The sequence below is a fragment of the Chrysochloris asiatica genome, unplaced genomic scaffold, assembly GCF_000296735.1.
Source record: "Chrysochloris asiatica unplaced genomic scaffold, ChrAsi1.0 scaffold00029, whole genome shotgun sequence".
Lineage (NCBI taxonomy): Eukaryota > Metazoa > Chordata > Mammalia > Afrosoricida > Chrysochloridae > Chrysochloris > Chrysochloris asiatica.
In genome coordinates, this window is record NW_006408547.1 from 3,225,733 (window position 1) to 3,246,083 (window position 20,351).

Below are 20,351 nucleotides of genomic sequence, written 5' to 3' on the forward strand. Positions count from 1 at the left end.
CTAGGGCCCACTCAGATTCTGTAGCCAGAGCAGTGGAACCAAGGGGGTGGGGGGGTGGGGGTGGGGTTAGGTCACATGATGCACACTCGCATTCAACCAGTCACACAGAGTTTATGGCAGTTCCCCACCACCACCCCCCACACACCCTTTTGGGGAACTGAGGCCTCTAGGTGAGGCCTTGGAAGGGGCTCAGCCTTCCACCTCTGTCTGTAGGGACAGGCCTGCTGGTTTAACCTGTGCCCCGGGGCATACCTGTTCCAGAAGTCTTGGTGGTTTCTTTGGTTCTAACTCTCCTTTTGAGTCCAGTCACAAAAGATGGGTGTGGGGGCTGTTTGCCCCCACTTGGAGGAGGAGGGACCGGACCATCAAATGTGGTGGTGGCATGCTGTCTCATCACTCCCTGACTCCGATCCAGTGGCTCAGCGCTGTTGGTTTCCTGGTCAGGGAACCAAATGTTACAGCAGTTTTAGATTTGTGGTTGAAGAACCCGAGTCCTCGGAGAGGTAAAGCAGAGTTTCAGATTTTTTAAGCTGGCTGATTTAGAAGAGCTAATTTCTCCAGATTCCGAGACCAGAATGGAGGGTATCACAGGCCCATAAAGGGGTCAGAGTCAGGGAGAGGGCCAGGCTGCATACCTGTTGGAGGGCAGGGGGAAACCCAGGAAGATTGGTCCTATTCAGTAACCTGATTAGCATTCTAGCCTTATCTCTTAGGTGGGGAAGATTGGTCCCGTTCAGTAACTTGATTAGCATTTTAGCTTGCCTCCTTGGCCAGAGAGGGCAGTGAATGTTTTTTACTGTTTCCAGTTCACTCTTAGGTTCTCTAAGTGTGGGGGTGGGTAGGGGTTGTGGGGAAAGATTCAAAGGAAACCACAGTTTGCTTTCTATTTGTGAGAACTGCCATTAAGTTGATTGTGACCCATTGTTGTTGTTATGTGCAATCCAGTCAGTTCTGACCCATAGCGACCCTGTATAGGGTTTCCAAGAGGTAGATGGTGAGCTTGAACCACCGACTTTGCAGTGCAAACGGCTTTGCAGTCTGGAGCATTAACCCACAGCGCCACTCCAAGACTCTGCTAGAGTTTGAGGCTAATCTTTCTCCTGCACAATAACTAGTTGGTTTGAATCACCATCCTTGTGGTTAGCAAGCAGCCCAAAGCCTAACCCACAATACCATTGTTGTTGTTGTTAAATGCCGTTGAGTTGGTTCTAACTCATAGTGACCCTGAATAAGGTTTTCAAGAGCAGCTGGTAGGTTTGAACAGTTAACTTTATGGTTAGCAGTCCAGTGCTGATCTTACAAGCAGAGCAGGACTCCACAATACCAGTGGTGATTGTGGTTGTGTACCACAGAATTGGTTCTGGCTCATAGCAACCCTGGATAGGGTTTCCAAGGCTGTAAATAATTACAGGAGCAAAAAGTCTCATAGTTTTCCTGTAAAGTAACTGGTAGATTTGAACTATTAACCTAGCAATTAGCAGTCCAGTTCATAATCCACTATACTACCAGGGTCCACACTACCTACCACTGGTTATTGTTGTTACTAAGCGCCATTGAGTCAGTTCTGATTCATAGCAACCCCGTGTTAGGGCTCCAAAGAGCAGCAGGTGAGTTTGAACCACCAACCTTGTAGTTAGCAGTCCAGTGCTGATCCTAGAGTGCCACACCAGGATTCCCACAGTACTACTACAAGAGGATCATTCCATTGTTCAGATAGAAATTTAAGAAGTTGGAATGATTTCTGTATGTGACCAGTCTTGGAGACCTGGTGTGGTGCTGTAGGCTAAGCACTGGACCACAAGGTCAGTTTGAACTACAAGGTCAGTGGTTCACATCCATTAGCTGCTCCTTGGAAATCCTATACAGGGTCACTATGAGTCAAAATCGATTCCATGGAATTTAACAACAACAGTCTTAGAAGAAGGTCCCAGGTAATGCCACAATAGCTGCTATTAGGGTTAACAAATTACATATCAGCAGACATATTTGGACCATTTAACTAGCAAACAGGACTGGAAGCTATAATTGCTGCCCTTCTACCAACTGAATTCAGAGAGTCCTGGTGTGGTGCTGTGGGTTAATGCGCCAGACTGCAAAGCCATTTGAACCTCAAGGTCAGCAGTTCAAGCTTACCAGTTGCTCCTCGGAAACCCTATACAGGGTCGCTATGGGTTGGAATCAACTCAATGGCACTTCACAACAACAACATTAGAGATACTTTAAAAATCACTTAGTCACATACCTTCCTTCTCACAGGAAAAGAATCTGTGAGAAGCAAAAGCAACTTGTACAAACTACTCAGTCCAACAACCCCACCCACTTTTACCATTTACTTTCTGTCCTCTGTCTCTGCTGCTTATCTGAAGGCCTGAGTATGTGAGAACATCTTGCTTGGCTCACACATTTTTTTTTTTTTATGTCTTTATAATAAATCCACAGAGCTTGTATTTTTAATCCAGATTATGTTGAGGTAATGTTTCTATATTTCCTTTAAGTCAATGTCTTCTTTCTTGCAAAGTCTCCTTAAAATAAATTAGCCAGAATGTTCCACCTGACTGGCATACAAGCTTTGCCAGTCAGAAGCAGATGAAATATTACTCAAAGCAAGGCAGCATTGGGAGCAGATTTATCTTTCAGTCTTTCATTAATTATCTCAGGAAGGAAATGATTGCATATACAGTATAATTTGCCCTATCACTAGTACTGTAGTATGTTTACACTGAAACATCTATGAACCCACTTGGATGATGATAGATATTGGTAGTGGTGGTGGTTATGTGCCGTTGAGTTGGTTCCGACTCATAGCAACCGTGAATAGGGTTTCTGAGGCTGTAAATCTCTACAGAAGCAGAAAGCCTCATCTTTCTCCCACAGGCAGACTGAGTGTAATCGTTTCATCAAAAAATTAACACTGGGAAATAAGCTAGTAGTGCAGGAACAGAACTTTGCCAAATAGTGTTGTCAAGAGCATTATTAGTGAACTACAAGGGCATTGGGAAGAATGACAGAATTGTTTTTTTACAAATCCTGCCTTTGAAAATGAATCCAGAGGGAATTTCCAGGAAGATAAAGAGTTTCAAGCTTAGCATTCATTATCCAGTCAATGAATATATGCTTATAAAGCACTACACCAGATGGCATCCTTCTATCAATCAGTCATGTCTCAGTGTGGTTTATTTACACTGGCATGAAATAAGGAACTTCCATGGTGAAAAAGGCCCCACAATCATTACTTTGAGACATTCTAAACCAAATTTACTTATATGTAACTTGAGAGATCTCTACGAGAAGAATTGCTAAAGGCAATAACTTAAAACAACAAGAGTTAGTTGCTGTGTTTCATTTCATCAATCTTGCTTGTTATTGTTGCTAAGCGCCTTCGACTCGGTTCCAACTCATAGTGACCCTGTATAGTTTTCAAGGAGCGGCTGGTGAATTTGAACTAGCAACCTTGTGGTTCCAACCAACCTTTCAGTCCAGTGTATTATCTCACACTAGGACTTAGTTAACATTATTTTTTCTTTTGTGTACCCTATATGGTAGAGGTCAAAATGGCTTGTTTGTTTATGTAATTTGCATTTCAAGCTCACCAGTTGCTCCTTGGAAACCCTATTATAGGGTCGCTATGGGTCATAATTGACTCAACGGCACTTAACAACAACAACATAGCTATCTAGGATGTATTAAAAATCTGCCTCTCCCCTCTGCACAATAATGCACCTCTGTTATGAATCATCAAATAGTACAAGTGTTAGGCTACTTTTGGCATTTCCCTTCTGTCCTGCTGACCTTCTTGTCTAATCTTGTACCAATACTGTTGTTGTGTTGTTAGATGCAATTGAGTCGGTACCGACTATAGCAACCTTATGCACAGCAGAATGAAACATTGCCTGATCCTGGGCCAACCGTATTACTATTGCCACGCCTGAGTCCATCAATGCTGCCATTTGGCCAATCCATCATGTTGGGGGTCTTCCTCTTTTTCTCTGACCCTCCACTTTACCAAACATGATATCCTTTTCCAGCGACTGGTCCCTCCTGTCAATATGTCTAAAGTATGAGACATGAAGTGTGGCTAGCTTAGCCTCCAAGGAGCACTCTGACTGCACTTCTTCCAAAACAGATCTCTTGGTTCTTTGGGCAGTCCTTGGCACTTTCCAATATTCTCCTCCAACATCATAACTCAAAAGCGTCAATTCTTCTACAGTCTTTCTTATTCACTGTCCAGCTTTCACATGCATATGAGGTTATTGAAAATACCATGGCTTAGGTCAGGTGCACCTAAGTCCTCAAACAGATATCTTTGCTCTTGAGCACTTTAAAAGAGGTCTTGTGCAACAGACTTATCCTAATGCAATATGCTGTATGATTTCTTGACTGCTGCTTCTAACAGTGTTGATTGTGGATCCAAACAAAATGAAGTCTTAGGCAATTACAATCTTTCTCTACTTATCATGATGTTATTTATTGTTCCAAAAAAAAAAAAAATTTGTATTTTTTTTTCTCTCTTTACATTGAAGTGCAATCCATACTGAAGGCTATAGTCTTTGATCTTTACCAATAAATATTTTAAGTCCTCTTTGCTTCCAACAAACAAGTTTGTATCATCTTCATATTGCAAGTTTTTAATGAGTCTGATACCACTTTCTGCTTCATATAGTATGGTTTCACTAAATTTCTGCCTACACATTGAATAAGTATGGTGAAAGCTCAATTTAGCCACACAGGTAAAATTATTTTTAGAGTTTTACTTATGTATATGCTAAATATAAAGTATTTTTACTTTGAAATTAATTTCAAACTGAGGAGGAATATGCAAAAATAGTACAAAGAACTATTTTTCCCTAAAACATTGAGAGTAAGTGCTCCCATGATATTCTATCAATCCAAAATCACGTACACATACACACATCTTCACATATGTATGTACTTGTATGCATACTCCTCCTTTATCCACACAGTCACGTTATAAATACCAGGTCATTATACAAAACATGGAGTCATGCATAAATGGAGGATGAACATATCAGATCACAAAATGCAACATTACTACATCATTATGTGACTGCTACATTGCATTGTTGCTTACCTGCCAAAACCCTGAGAATCATGGTCCAGCTAAGCTGACCAATAACCCTAACCCTAACCCTAACCAATGCTACTCACCCTCGCACATAGTATCTGCTACTGCCAGATGTAAACTGTCAATGTGAAAAATAGTCTGATGGAAAATTTTTTTTTACTATTGTAATAAATGAGAATTGTCAGATTATAAGATAGTGAGGATGAGGAGTAGGTATATATACAACATCCTTCCTGTGTTTTATTACTTGGGATAATCAATATTGGCAGAGGCCTAAGCAAAGAATAGTTTTAAGAAAATTATCTGTAGAAGATATTGCTGGATGGTATTTATTCTGGTTTTGTTTTTTTCTTGTGTGTGTGTGTGTGTGATGGGAAATATGTATTTTCCTATTGGCTTCATAGTTTGATTTATAAAATATATTTGCTAATCCCTCCTTTTGTGGAGAGAAAGTCCACGCTTGTCTTAAGAAGTTTAATCAGCCCTTCTAAAATATGTACTAAAGCAGTAATATATTCACACACACTTCTTAATTTTCACAAGTGCTAAAATTTAAAAGTGATTAGGGCCAGATTGCACCCGACTTCTTTTTTACCCAAATAAAGTCATCCTTAAGAAATGCTTTCCTTACAACAATTTTTATGATTATGTCAACCACTACACTGTCTTCCACTGGTAAATAGTCTGATGTGGTGAATTTCAGTTACATATACTTGTTTCTGACCTGAAATGGAATCACAAAAGTCAATACCAAGTGTAGACCAGGATTTTTTTGTTGTTGTTAAGTGCCATCGAGTTGGTTCCAACCCATAGTGACCCTCTATAGGATTTCCAAAGAGTGGATGGTGAATTTGAACCTTGTGGTTCAAACTAACCTTGAGGTGCACTTAGAAAATTAGCCAATGAAAATACTTGATGTCAGAAGTGAATATTACCCTATGCTTGCTGAGAAATAAGACCCAAGTTTGAAAGACATTCAAAATGCACAGTAGTTGCAACACTGGACTCAAGCACACCAAAAATAGTGAAGGTGGCATACTTCAGAGCAATCTTACGTCCCATTGTGCATGAGACCACCATGAGCTAGAGTGAGCTGAATGTCAACTCACAAAAACAACAGCAACATGTGGAGAAAACCAAGCAACTTTTTTTTTTCTGAAGCATTGCCTACTGCTAAACAGGTGGGCTCTGCCAGCTAAGAATCAGGAGCTTTTGAACAATTGTGAGTGTTCTTTTTAAAAAGTACCGTGTTGTTGTTGTTGTTGTGTACAGTTGAGTCAGTTCCGACTCATAGTGACCCTGTAGGGTTTCCTAGGAGTAGCTGATAAGGTTTGAACCGTTGACTTTGCAGTTCAAACTGACTTTACAGTCTAGTGTGTTTACCTGCCGTGCCACAGCAGGACTCCAAAATATTAAGATCATTCAGTTGCGAGGGCTAAATGTTTTTGATGTTTTGTCCCAAACCTTATAAGATCATTAGAGAAGAATGATTCATCGAGACCCCATTTTCCATTTTCAATTTTAGACACCCCTGGTAACATATAGGATAAGCACTGTACTGCCAAGCACAAGGTCAGCAGTTGAAACCCACTAGCCACTTGATGGGAGAACATGAGGATTTCTGCTCCCATAAAAATGGCTCTACATGAACTGAGTTGGGATATTTCCCCCATCATATTAAATTTTAAAACAAAACACATCTCAAACACTGATAGTTCCTGTGTATTTTTTATGAAATTGGTGGTTGGTTTTAGGAAATTTGTTTACGTGTCCTTTTTGTTTTCCTTCTTAATTTCCCAGTTAATTGCTCACTTCATATTTTCCTTTCATTATTCAAGATTGGAGCAAAGATAGAAATATTATTTATTTCAGGCATTTAAAAATATTTTTTTCCTGTGTTGTTTTTTAACATATATTTGAAGAACATAGTATACTTTTTGTTTTGTTCTGGATTTTTTTTGTTTTGTTTTTTTTTTCAGTTGTAGCCTGAAAGTTGATTCTCATTAATTGCTAGATTCCATTAGCTTTCCTTCTTCTTAGATAGTAGATACCAATGCAATTAAGCGTTTGTGCTCTGATACCTGAAGTCTGTTACTATCCAATTCTTCTCAGAGCACTTGGAAAGGTTTCTTAAATGGCTACTTAAGTCAAAACCCTTTCAGAAGGAAGACCATCATTGCCAGTAAGAAGGAGTGGCCTGACTGACAGAATGTCAGACAAAATGAAGATGGTGTCTTTTCAGGAGTTTCCATATTTAGAATCTGCCCATCCAACTGGACAAATCTCATGAAAAAGTGGGATTTTCAATGAAAAAAAATTAATAAATAGATACAGAGAGAGACTCAGAAATACTATACAGGCTTTGCTAAAACGTCTACCTGCCTCTGGTAGTCCAATATTGTAACATTTGCTTGCTTCACTTTCCTTTAAAACTTGTGTACTAAGAAAGAACATGCAGAGAGATTATAATTTATACTTATATTTTTTTTCCTGATTTTTAAATATCAAGGACAACTCTTCCTTAGTCAACAACTGATCTATAATGTCAACATGGCTTGAATCATAAGAAATTTCACCACAGATTTTGAAACAGAATGGGAAAGGTACCTCTTCCCTTTCACATGTCTGAAGGGAGATGACTTTGTCTTCACACTGCACACACACACACACACACACACACACATAATCTGTTTGTACTTAGATGAAATGGTGGAGCACCTTATAGTTCTCAAGTGTTTAATTCCTTCTCACAAAAACTTCAAGGGAATTTCGGATGAATTTGGTAGGAGCTTTTTCTAGTGCAATCAGGTTGCTATGGTAAACCTATTATTTTAGGCAAAGGAGGACGATGTTAGTAAAGTGCTAATCTCTTTTCTGTTTTATATGAGGCTCTAATTACTCTCAACTACTGAGCTTGTACAGCAAGTATGCTCTTTAGCATTTGAAAAAGTGAAAGAAAATAAAGTCACTGAGAGTGTGCCTGCTGTTAGCAGGGCTTGTCTTAAATAATCTCGTTCTGCAACAGAAAATGCACTTTTTATAGGAAAAATGGAATAAGGAAGGAAAGAAATGTTTTTGAGTAGTTGAAATCCAAGTCGCTCAACATGTGTTTTATTAAAATTCTATCAATAACAATAGGAATATCTAATGTCTATTCAGCAACTCCTCCTGCTTGTCTTCCTTTATTTAATTGCTGTTCATGTTTAATTTCTTCCAAATGCCATTCATTTAGAAGAAAAAACATGTCATACAATATGAATATTTTTCAAATATTGTGCTGAAAAAAGTCTTGAAGGCAGTCATTTCTTCATAGGCTAAGGGTGTCACGTGTAGGTGAGCTCTGATTTATAAGAGATGTCTCTGGAATGGGTACAGACAAATATGCAAATTAGTTGATAAACCCAGAGCAGAGCTCTCGTGCCAGAATGATTGTTCTTATACGTTGATTGGTTGGTTATATGCTATGGAGTGAAAGCCAACTCACAGTGACCCTGTATAGGGTTTCTGAGGCTGTAAGACTCATCTTTCTCCTGCAAAGCAGCCCCTAGTTTTGAGCTGGTGACCTTGGGGTTCACAGCCCAACTCTTAACCATTACATTGACAGAGCTCCTTTTTTAGATGCAATGCTGTTCAAAAATATCTATAGAAAATTCTGAAATCATGTTATACTTTCTTAATTAATGCTTTTGAAAGTTTGAGATATGATTGGGCTTATGGTCAGAATGAGAATATGCCTTATTTAAATTTAAACTGTCTATTAGAGTCCAGGTGTGGTACTGCAGGTTAACGCGCTGGACTGCAAGGCAGGTTTGAACTATAAGTTTGGTGGTTCAGGCTCACCAACTGCTCCTCAGAAACCCTATACAGGGTCTCTATGAATCAGAACTGACTTGACAGCACTTAACAACAACATGTACTCTGTGGAGTCCTGGCGTGGCGCTAGGTTTGAACTTGCAAGGTAGGTTTGAACAGCAAAGTAGGCAGTTCAAGGACACCAGCTGCTCCTTGGAGCTATGTTGTTGTTAGGTGCCATTGAGTCAGTACAGACTCGTAGCAACCTTATGTACAGCAGAACGAAACACTGCCCTATCCTGGGCCAACTTCACTAATGTCACGCTTGAGTCCATCGATGCTGCCATTTGGCCAATCCATCTCATTGGGGGTCTTCCTCTTTTTCTCTGACCCTCCACCCTACCAAACATGATGTCCTTTTCCAGAGACTGGTCCCTCCTGACAATATGTCTGAAGTATGAGAGATGAAGTTTGGCCATCTTGGCCTCCAAGGAGCACTCTGGCTGTACTTCTTCCAAAACAGATCTGTTGGTTCTTTTGGCTGCCCATGGCACTTTCAATATTCTCTTCCAACACGATAACTCAAAAGCATCAATTCTTCTATGGTCTTCCTTATTCGCTGTCCAGCTTTCATATGCATATGAGGTTACTGAAAATACCATGGCTTGGGTCAGGCACACTTAGTCCTCAAGCTGACATCTTTGCTCTTCAACACTTTAAAAAGGTCTTGTGCAGCAGGTTTGCCTAATGCAATACATCATTTGATTTCTTGACTGCTGCTTTCATGAGTGTTGATAGTTGATACAACAAGAATGAAGTCCTTACAGGGCCGTTATGAGTCACACTTGGCTCGATGGCAGTTAACAACAGTATATTCTGTAAGGAGCCTTGGTAGTGAACTAGGATCTGGCTTGATAACCACAAGGTCGGTAGTTCAAATTTACCAAGTGCTCCACAGGAGAAAGGTTAGGTTGTTCTGCTCCCATAAAGATTTTTGTTATGTTATGTATATGCTAAGTGCTGTCATGTTGGTTCCGATCATAGTGACCCTATATAGTGTTTCCAAGGAGTCACTGGTAAGTTTGAACTGCCGACTTGCGGTTCACACTGACCTTGCAGTTCAGCGCTTATATTATAGTGCCACACAAGACTCCTTAAAGATTTACAGCCTTGGAAACCCTCAAGAAATCTCTGTGAGTTGGAACCGACTTGGTGGCACATATCTACTACCATATCTATAAGAAGCCCTGGTGGCACAGTAGTTAAGCATTGATTTTCTAACCAAAAGGTCAATAGTTGGAACCCACTAGCTTCTCTGAGGGAGAAAGATGAGGCAGTCTGCTTCCTCAAAGTTTTATAGTCTCAGAAATCTTAGGGGGCTCTTCTGCATTACCCTACAGGGTAGATATGAGTCGTATAAATGCCAAGGAGGCCTGTGATACAATGGTTATGCATTCAGTTGCTAATCAAAATGCTGATGTCTGAACCTGCTCAGAGGCTCCAGGGATAAAGCCCTGGAGATCTGTTCTATAAAGATGGCTTCCAAGAATATCCTATGGGGCAGTTCTGCTGTCACATTGTGTGGGAATCGACTTGACGGCACCAAACAATTATATACAAATGTCATAATTTATTAATGCCCTGTGCTACATAATCGATTCAAACATTATGTGGACACATAGGAGGTGTGGCCAATTCTGCTGCATTGTAAGGGTCAGTGAGCATGAAGGTGCGAATGTCACAGCTTGGGAGAAATTTGCTTAGTACCTTGAATGATAATTGGATATTTATCTGGCAGATTTATGTCTTGGGAGTGACTGTACTAAAATTATGATCTGAAACAGTAAAATAATGCAATTTAAATTATGGGTTGAATAAAGTAATTTATCTTCTTTGCCTCTCATATTAATATATATGATTTTTATAATTTCATCAGAATTCTCTAAATCCTGTAAACTATATTAGCGTCACTTTCTTGAATTTTTAGTATGCCGTTAAAAAATCTTCAGTAGATACATGGCCAAAAAAAAAAAAAAAAATTGCAAAATGGATCTTTATAATTTGATAGTTTAAGATGAATTATCTTCTATTTAAAAACAAAATGTTTCTAGGACAGAATAATAGCACTTGGTTATCTAAGGAGATCACTTGGCTATCTAAGGAGATCACTTGGCTATCTAAGGAGATCATGTTTGGTAAAGAGGATCGTCAGTGAAACAGAGAGTGCTCCCCATTAGGATGGATTGGCACAATGGCAGTAGTAGTGGGCTCAAGCTTAACAATGATTGTGACATTGGTGCAGGATCTGACGGTGTTTCATTCTGTTGTGCACAAGGTGGCTACAAGTCAGAAGTGATTCAATGACACCTGACAACAACAGCAACGCCCAAGTCAAGGGAGAATGGTGGCTCTATGCAATAAGCACCGGACTGTGAACCACAAGGTCTGCTATTCAAGCCCGACATCTGGTGTGGCTCCCACAAAAATTTAAAGCCTCAGAAACCCTAGTGGTTGTTTTGGTTTCTTGATGGCAAACAGCAGACTCCAGTTTCATTACCTGGGGCAGAAATGGGTATTCGGAGGATGTTAGGCTCAGAATGTAAGTTTGGACTCTCCAATTCCTTAAGGAACCCAGTGAAACAAGGTGCTGCCAAGAACCAGCCACTGCCACCACCACTTGGGCCCAGCAGCCCTTGCATGCTAAGCTCCACCACTTTTGAATGCTCACTTTATACTGTTGCCCTTCTCACTCTGCCACAAACCCTGAGCCTTAGCTTTCCACCTTCAAGAATCAAAAGCCAGACTAAGAGTATATGGTCTGTCCTGGTTTTGATCAACAAGATGTAAGAAGAGGAAATATCACTACGGGAGATAGTGCCTCCTGCTGTATTTGGGACTACCTCCAAGAAGGAAGGAAGCTTAGTCAAAGGGCAGTCAAGTAACAGTGCCAATTGCTATAGTTTTTAACCACGTTCTCAAAGGGGCCATGACACCAGCAGTTCTTCTAGCAAAGATTATGAATCACTGCATTAGATTATCTTTAATTACAGCTCTCAAATTATATGATTCCAAATACTAATTTTTCTTGCCTCAATCATCTACCAACTTCAAATTTATTTGAGTAGACACAAGTGCAGCATGGAATGACTAACATTGCAGGGTCAGACCTGAAGCAGTTATCATCATTTCAGTGGGTTGTGTAATTAGGATGCTTGGGCTAATGACAGGGAGGAACAGATGTCTGGGAACCCTGTCATCCAGCTGAATGTATGGCAAACCAGGACCACTTCCTTGGCAAAAGGAGTTTACTTACACATAGAGCATCCGGATGCTACATTTGGTGTTGGGCTGCTAACTACAAGGTTGGCAGTCCAAACCCACTAGTCACTCCATGGAAGAAAGATTGGAACTCGTATGAGGCAGATCTCTTCTGTCCTTTAAGATGACTGTGAGTCAAACCAACTTGATGGCTGTGGGCATCGTGGGCAGAGCTTAATGCTTAGGTCCACTAACTTAAAGGCAAATAAGTACGAAATGACTTTGAGTCTCTATCTTATAGTTAGGTCTCCATGAAAAGTTATGTGGTCTCAATAAGTCTTAGATAAATAGCAATACTCCTAGTTAATGTATGGTATTACAAAAACAAAATGATAGAATGCAAGGAATTATAGTATCGTAATGTTTGACACCTTGTTTACAGACCAAGACATAAGTCATTTTAATGACAATAGTTACAAGATTCCAAAACTACGAACCAAACTCATCCCCCTCCAAAAATGTTTCATTTTACATTTTAAGTAAAAAAACAAACAAAAAAGACAGATCATGTTTCTAACATGTACCATGGTAAAATTAATCCTGATGTGTCACTCCAGCATAGCACTGGACTGCTAACCTTAAGGTTGGTGGTTCAAATTCACCAGCTACTCCCCAGAAACCCTATACAGGGTCACTGTGAGTTGCAACTATCTTGACAGCACTTAACAACAACATGACCTACAAAACTAAATTAAGATAATCACCAGTATATATAACTTCAAACTGTATCTGCAAACATTTTTCTCATCTGGGGATAGAGTTGAAATAAAAATATAAAAAAATATTTTTAAATAGATGACCAGGATCTCATAAAAATTAGACACTTAAGTGCATCAAAAGGTTTTGCCAAAGAGTAAAAAGAGAGGTCAAAGACTGGAAAAAGTTTTTGCAATGACATACCAGACAAGGGTGTAATCTCTAAAATTTATAGAAAGTTGTAGCACCTATTCCAATACAAAGAAATCTGTGTGTTGAAAGACATACAGCCACGATGAGGAAACTTTGTCTCTCATACTTCAGACACATTCATTCCCAGAAGGGACCAGTCTCTGGAGAAGGTTGCTACATCTGGTAAGTAGAATGTCAGCAAAAAAGAGGAAGACCCCTAAAGAGATGGTGGCAGCAATGGCCTGAAGAGTAACAACAATTGTGAAAGTGGCTCAGGACTGGGCAGCAGTTTGCTCTGCTGTGTGTGGCATCGATATGAGTCAGAACCAACTAAATGGCACATAACAACAATACCTCTACAAGAAAAGACAAACTGAATTAAAAAATGGGCAGAGGACATGAACGGTCACTTCACCAAAGACATTCAGGCAGCCAACAAACATATAAAAAATGCTGACAATCCTTAGACATTTTTTGTTGTTATTAAGTGTTATTGAATTGGTTCTGATTCATAGAAACCATTTATAGAGATTCTGAGGAGTGGCTGGTGGGTTTGAACTACCAACTTTGTGGTTATCAGTCCAAGGCTTATCTTACAGCACTACAGCAAGATGCAAATCAAAACAGAAATGAGGTATCATCTCACCCAACCTTAGTAGCAAAGTTCAAAAAACAGAAAACAACAAATGTTGATGAGGGTGTGGAGAGACTGGGACTCTCCCAAATTGCTGGTATGACTGTAAAATGGTGCAACCTCTATGGAAAATGATATGACACTTCATCAAAAAGTTGGAAACAGAAATACCAAAAAACCCAGCAATCCCTCTACTTGGTATATTTCCACAAGAAATAATAGCCATGATCCAAGTAAATATATATACACACCCATGTTCATCACAGCATTATTCACAATAGCACAAAGATGGAGACAACCTAAATGCCCATCAATGGAAGAATAGATAAATACACTTTGGTACATACAATGGAATACTATGTAATGGTGAAAAATAATGATAAATCTGTGAAACACCTCATAACATGGATGAACCTGCACAAGTGAAATTAGTAAATCATAAAAGGACAAATATTGTATAAGACAATTATTGTAAAAACTCAAGAAAAAATTTTATTTCATGCTACAAGAACCATTCTTTGATAGTTACCAGGGATGATATGGAAGGGAGAGTAATTCACTGACATGTTAACTTGGGTGACAGGGAGGGCAGTATACAAGAGGGAGGTTGTATACGAATGATGAAGACAGGTGAGAACAAAAGGAGGTATGTAAGGCGTAAAGCGGATAGAAGTAAATAGTGTAATAAACATAACCCTAGAACAACAATGTTATTCTTCATTAGTAAATATTTTAAGTCATCTTCTCTTTCAGCAAGCAGGATTGTATCATCTGCATATCCGTTTGTTAATAAGTCTCCCTTAAATTCTGATGCCACGTTTCTTCATATAATACAGCTTTTCAAAATTATTTGGTCAGCATACAGATTGAAAAAGAATAGAGAAAGAATACAGTCCTAGCACACACCTTTTCTGACTTAAAAGTACATAGTGTTCCCTTGTTTTGTTCGAATGCCTGCCTCTCCATGTACTGGTTCCTCATGAGGACAAACAAGGGTTCTGGAATACCCATTCTTATCAATGTCATACATGGCTTATAATGATCCACACATTAGAAAGTGTCTTAGTAAAACGCAAGTAAACGTCCTTGCATCGTCAAGAAAGCACAGGTAAACATCTTTCTGGTTTTCTTTGATTTTAGCCAAGATCCATCTGACATCAGCACTGCCGATGTACTGTTGCAACCATTTTTGAGTTCTCTTCAGCAACATTTTACTTGCAGGTGATATTAATAATACTGTTTGATGCTTCCCACATTCCATCTCTCTTTGAATGGGCAAAAATATGGATCTTTTTTCAGTCAGTTGGCCAGGTATCTGTCTTCCAGATTTCTTGGCAGAGATAAGTAAGCACGTCCAGTGCTACCACAGTTTATTGAAAGATTACAATTTGCATTCCACCAATTCCTGGAACCTTGTTTTTCCCCCAATGTCTTCAGGACATCTTAGACTTCAGTCTTCATTACCACAAGTTCCTGATGATATACTCCCTCTTGCAATGACTCAACAGCGACCATTTATTTTTGGTACAGTGACTCTGTGTATACCTTCCATTTCCTCTTGTTACTTTCTGCATCATTTAGTATTTTGCCATGGAATTCTTCAATATTGCAAGTTGAGTGTTCATTTTTTCCCTCTGTTTTTTTTCAAATTGAGAAAGACTGTGTTGTACCCTTTTGGTTTTCCAGCTCCAGGTCTTTATACAGTATTACATGTCATTATAATATTATACTTTTGAGCTGCCCTTTGAATTTTTCTGTTCAGCTTTCTTACTTCCTCATTCTTCCATCTGCTTTAGCATCTCCACACTGGAGATCAAGTTTCAAAGAGCCTTCTGACATCCATTTTGGTCTTTTCTTTATTTCCTGTTTTATTAATATTATTTTGCTTTCTTCCTTCCTGATGTTCTTCTTGTCATCCCACAGCTCCTGTGGTCTTTAGGGGTTAGTGTCTAAATGCATCAAATCTCTTCTTGAGATTGTCTCTAAATTCAGGTATGACATATTCAAGATCACATTTTGGCTCTCATGAACTGGTTTTCATATTCCTCAGCTTCAGCGTGAACTTGAATATGAGCAGTAGATGGTCTGTTCCTGGCTTTGTTTTGTGAGATGATACTGAGTTTTTCTAGCATCTCTTCCCACATATCTAGTCAGTTTAATTCCCGTGTATTCCATCTGGTGAGGTCCATGTGTTAAATCACCTTTTATGTTATTTTAAAAAGATATTTGCAATGAAAAAGTAATTGGTCTTGCAAACTTGTATCACATAATCTCCAGCACTCATATCTGTCACCAAGGCCATATTTTCCAGCTATTGGCCCTTCTACTTTGTTTCCAATCATCACATTCTAATGTCTTCTAATTGCCAATACATCTTGATTGTATGGTTGATCAATTTCAAACTGAAGATGGTAGAATTCTTAGATTTTATAACATTGACTTTAGAGATGAGTGCATGAATTGGAATCATAGTGGTATTAACTGGTCTTCACTGTAGGCATGTGGATGCTTTTCTATCACAGACAGTGTTGTACTTCAAGATAGATCTTGAAATGTTCCTTTTGGTAATGAAGGCTGTGCCATTCCTTTTAAATTTGTCATTCTCAACATAGTGAGCCATATGATTGTCAGATTTGAAATGGCCAGTGCTAGTTTATTTGAACTAACTAATGCCTAGGATATCAATTTTTATGCATCCTATTTCATTTTTGACAACTTTCAATTTCCCTAGCTTCATGCTTTGTACATTCTATGTTCCAATTGTTAATGGGTGTTTGCAGCTGTTTGTCCTCATTTTGATTTGTGCCCCATCAGCAAATGAAGGTCCTAGAAGTTTTATTCCATTTATTTCATCACAGTCAACTCGTTTTTGAAGTGACAACTCTTCCCCAGTTGAATTTTGAGTGCCTTTCAACTTGAGGGGCTCATCTTCTGGCACTATGCTTTTTGTGGTGGTTGTTGTTGTTAAGTGTCATTGTGTCGGTTCCGACCCATAGCGACCCTGAACAGGGCTTCCAAGGCTGTAAATCTTTACAGGAGCAGAAAGCCTCATCTTTCTCCAATGGAGTAGCTGGTGTTTTTGAACTGCTGACCTTAAGATTCGCAGCCCAATTTGTAACCACTATGCTACCAGTGGTTAAGTGCCATCAAGTCATTTATCTCATAGACACCTTGTATAAGGTTTCCGGTAAGCGACTGGTGAGTTTGAACTGCTGACCTTGTGATGCAAACTGACTTGTTGTCCAGTGCTTATCATACAGCACCACATCAGGACTATACTGTCTCTATTCATAATGTTTCCATCTTCTATCACTATACATGGCAATGTTCTATTGCTCTTCATAAGGTCTTCAGTGGTTCAACATTCAGAAGTAGGCTGCCTCTCCTTCTTCCTAGTCCGTCTTAGTCTGGAAGCTCAGCTGAAACCTGTCCACCATAGTGAACCTGCTGATATTTAAAATACCAGTGGCATGTTGCAGGTATTAAGTGTCAAGTCAGTTCTGACTCATAGAAATGCTTGCATGTATAGAGTTTCCAAGGAGCAGTTGGTTGATTTGAATCACCAGTGCTTATTCCACAGTGTCACACCAGAACTCCATAGCTTCCAGCATCACAGCAACATGCAAACCACCACAGTAAGACAAACTGACAGAAGAGTGGTTGAAAACTAAATATAGAAAGTAGCAAACATAAAGCTCTTCTGAACCAGCAATGCTCATTTCAAGTCCTGACCTCCTGGACATTTATGCTTGACCTTCAGTGAATCCTAAGGGGATAGGAAAAGCTACCTGCTGACCTATTTTCAGGCACCAACTAGATTTGGTCTGGAAGACTTTGATTTAAGTGTGTGCTTGTGTCCCTTGGAAGTTTTACTGACTCTGCTAATCGCATACTGAGTGTGTTCTCTCTTTCTGTTTTGCAGGTAAATGTGAATGTGGTAAATGTACTTGCTATCCTCCAGGAGATCGGAGGGTGTACGGCAAGACCTGCGAATGTGATGACCGGCGCTGTGAGGATCTTGGCGGCGTGGTCTGTGGAGGTACTGACTATTTACACAACTTTATGTCACTTGCAAGCCCTTGTTCCACCTCCTTTTATTTTTTTGTTTGTGTTGCATCTTCTTTTTAAATTTACTGTTTCAAAGAAGATAAACAAAAACTAATTTGGAATTCGATCTAAAAAATATATAGAATTTAGGTTATAATGACCTTTATTTTCTTGAACTCTTAAGAGCATATTGTTGTTGTAAGGGACTCTGGTGGTGCTGTTGGTTAGGCACTGGGTTATTAACTGAAGGATCAGTAGCTCAAATCCACCAGCTGCTCTGCAAGAGACAGATGAGGCTGTCTGCTCCTGTAATGATTAACAGTCTCAGAAATCCTATATAGGGTAGCTGTGAATCAGAGTGCTCCTTGGAGGCCAGGATGGCCAAACTTCGTCTCTCATACTTCAGCCATATTGTCAGGAAGGACTAGTCACTGGAGAAGAATATCATGTTTGAAAAGGTGGAGGGTCAGAGAAAAAGAAGAAGACCCCCAGAGAGATGGATTGCAAAGTAGCAACATCAGTGGGCTCAAGCGTGCAAACAATTGTGAGGATGGCCCAGGTTCAGGCAGTGTTCCATTCTATTGTACATACGGTCGCTATGAGTAGGTACCAACTAGAAGGCACCTAACAACAATGAGTCAGAACTGACTGGATAGCAGTGAATTTGGATTTTCAGTTTGGGTGGTTGTTGTTAGATCAATTGTGGTGCAAAGTTTATGGGCTTGGCTGTTAACTGAAAAGTTGTCAGTTCAAACCCACCGACTGGTTCTTGGCAGAAAGATGTGGCAGTGTGCTTCTATAAAGATCACAGCCTTGGATGCCCGGTAGGGTAGTTCTCCTCTATCCATTAGGAGCCCTGTGAGTTGGAATCCACCAGACAGTAATAGGTTGGGTTTTTTTGTCGGTTGGTGTTAAGTGCCGACAAGCAGATTCCACTAATATTGGTCTCAGGTGAGTTATGTATATATAAGAATCATTTGGAGATCTGTTAGATTCATTTTGGGAACTGGTGAAAATGTTGTTTCTGACTCGTATTTCTGGGATGAAAACACAAATTATCACAAGGAGGTAGAACCAGAATAAACTGGTTCAAAACTGCGCCTGTTCCACCATTGTCCCCTGCATGGTATTAAAATCTGTTCATATTATGTCAGTATTATTTTTAGTTTTAAATGCTCCTTTCCCTGGTATAAATTATCTGAACTATCTAAGTAGATTGTGTTAATTATTTGGTGCTACTATAACATAAATACTACAAGTGGTGGCTTTAAAGAACAAAAAAATAATTTCTCTCAATTCTGAAGGTGAAGAGTACAAACCTAGGACTTGATTATGTCAATTCCTGTCTCCTTGGTAGCCTTCAGCACTCCTTGGTTCCTTAGAGATCTTCATGTGGTCTCTGTTTTCCTTGAATATGTGTCTCTGGGTCTGTGTTGTTATTCTTAAGTGTCATCAAGTAGATTCTGACTCATAGCGACTCAGTATGGTGTTTCCAAGGAGCAGCTGGCAGGTTTGAACTGCTGCCCTTGTGAGTCACATTCCAATGCTGATCCTATGGTGCCACACCAGAAGTCCTATCTGGATAACAGTGACACTTAATACCTATGATGCATGAACATGCACTCTACATGAACTAACTTCAGAATCACAACCACCCTGTTGTTCGTATTGCTGTGAGTGCTGTCCAGTCAATTTTGACTGATATGAAACATGAATGACCGAGTAGAACTGCAAAGGACTTTCTTGGTGTGGCACTGTTAAGATAAGCACTACATTGGTAACCACAAGGTTGATTCCCACCAGTCATTCCTCAGAAACCCTATACGGGGCCACAATGAGTTAGTTCACTCCATGGCACTTAGTGAAAATAACAACAAAACCTTTATAGGAGCCCTGGCGTGATGCTATAAGACAAGTACTGGACATGCAACTGGAAGTTCAGCAGTTCAAACCTACCAGCTGCTCTTGGAAACCCTATACAGGGTAGCTATGAGTCAGCACACAACACCAACAACCATCTTTAAAGAAGTAGATCATCAAGTCTCTCTCCAGCAAGGCACTGGGTGGATTGAAATTTCCAGCCTTTTAATGAGCAGCCAAGTGCTTGCCTAATTATATTAAAGATCTTTATTGGGTGATAACAGGAGGCGGAGGCGCAGAATATAGCTAGGTAAAGAGAGTAGGGACTGGAGCTCATCAGTCAGAGGGACAGTGTGTGCCAAGATTTAGGATGAAATGGAGAGTGTGACACATTTAGAGAACACTGAAGACTGGAGAGGAACTCTTTATGATTGGAGATTAGAAAGCCAAAAGATGTGGCACACTTTGTAAACTATGTTAATGAGTTGGGGCTCTTTACTTAAAGGGGAATAGGAGTCAAGTTGTTGCTTTAGGTAGGTGCCTTTGAGTGATTTCAGACTCATAGGTGCCCCATGTACAATAGAATGAAACACTGCCTGGTCCTGTGCCATCCTCACAATTGTTGTTACACTTGAGGCCAACGCTACTGCCCTGGTGTCAATCCATGTCTTCAGGGGCCATCCTCCTTTTTTTTTTTTTTTTAAATGGTTTATTGTGAATTATGTGACA

The 20,351-nt window shown here is 39.7% G+C and overlaps 1 protein-coding gene across 2 annotated transcripts in view; it reads left to right on the forward strand.

The window, feature by feature from the left end:
- Positions 1-20,351, forward strand: part of ITGBL1 (integrin, beta-like 1 (with EGF-like repeat domains)) — a 502,759-nt gene that overhangs the window by 430,686 nt on the left and 51,722 nt on the right. For both annotated transcript variants that reach the window (XM_006846667.1, XM_006846668.1), the window contains one exon: positions 17,638-17,754. In XM_006846667.1, coding sequence (XP_006846730.1) covers positions 17,638-17,754 — 117 coding nt within the window. The remainder of the gene's footprint in view (positions 1-17,637; positions 17,755-20,351) is intronic.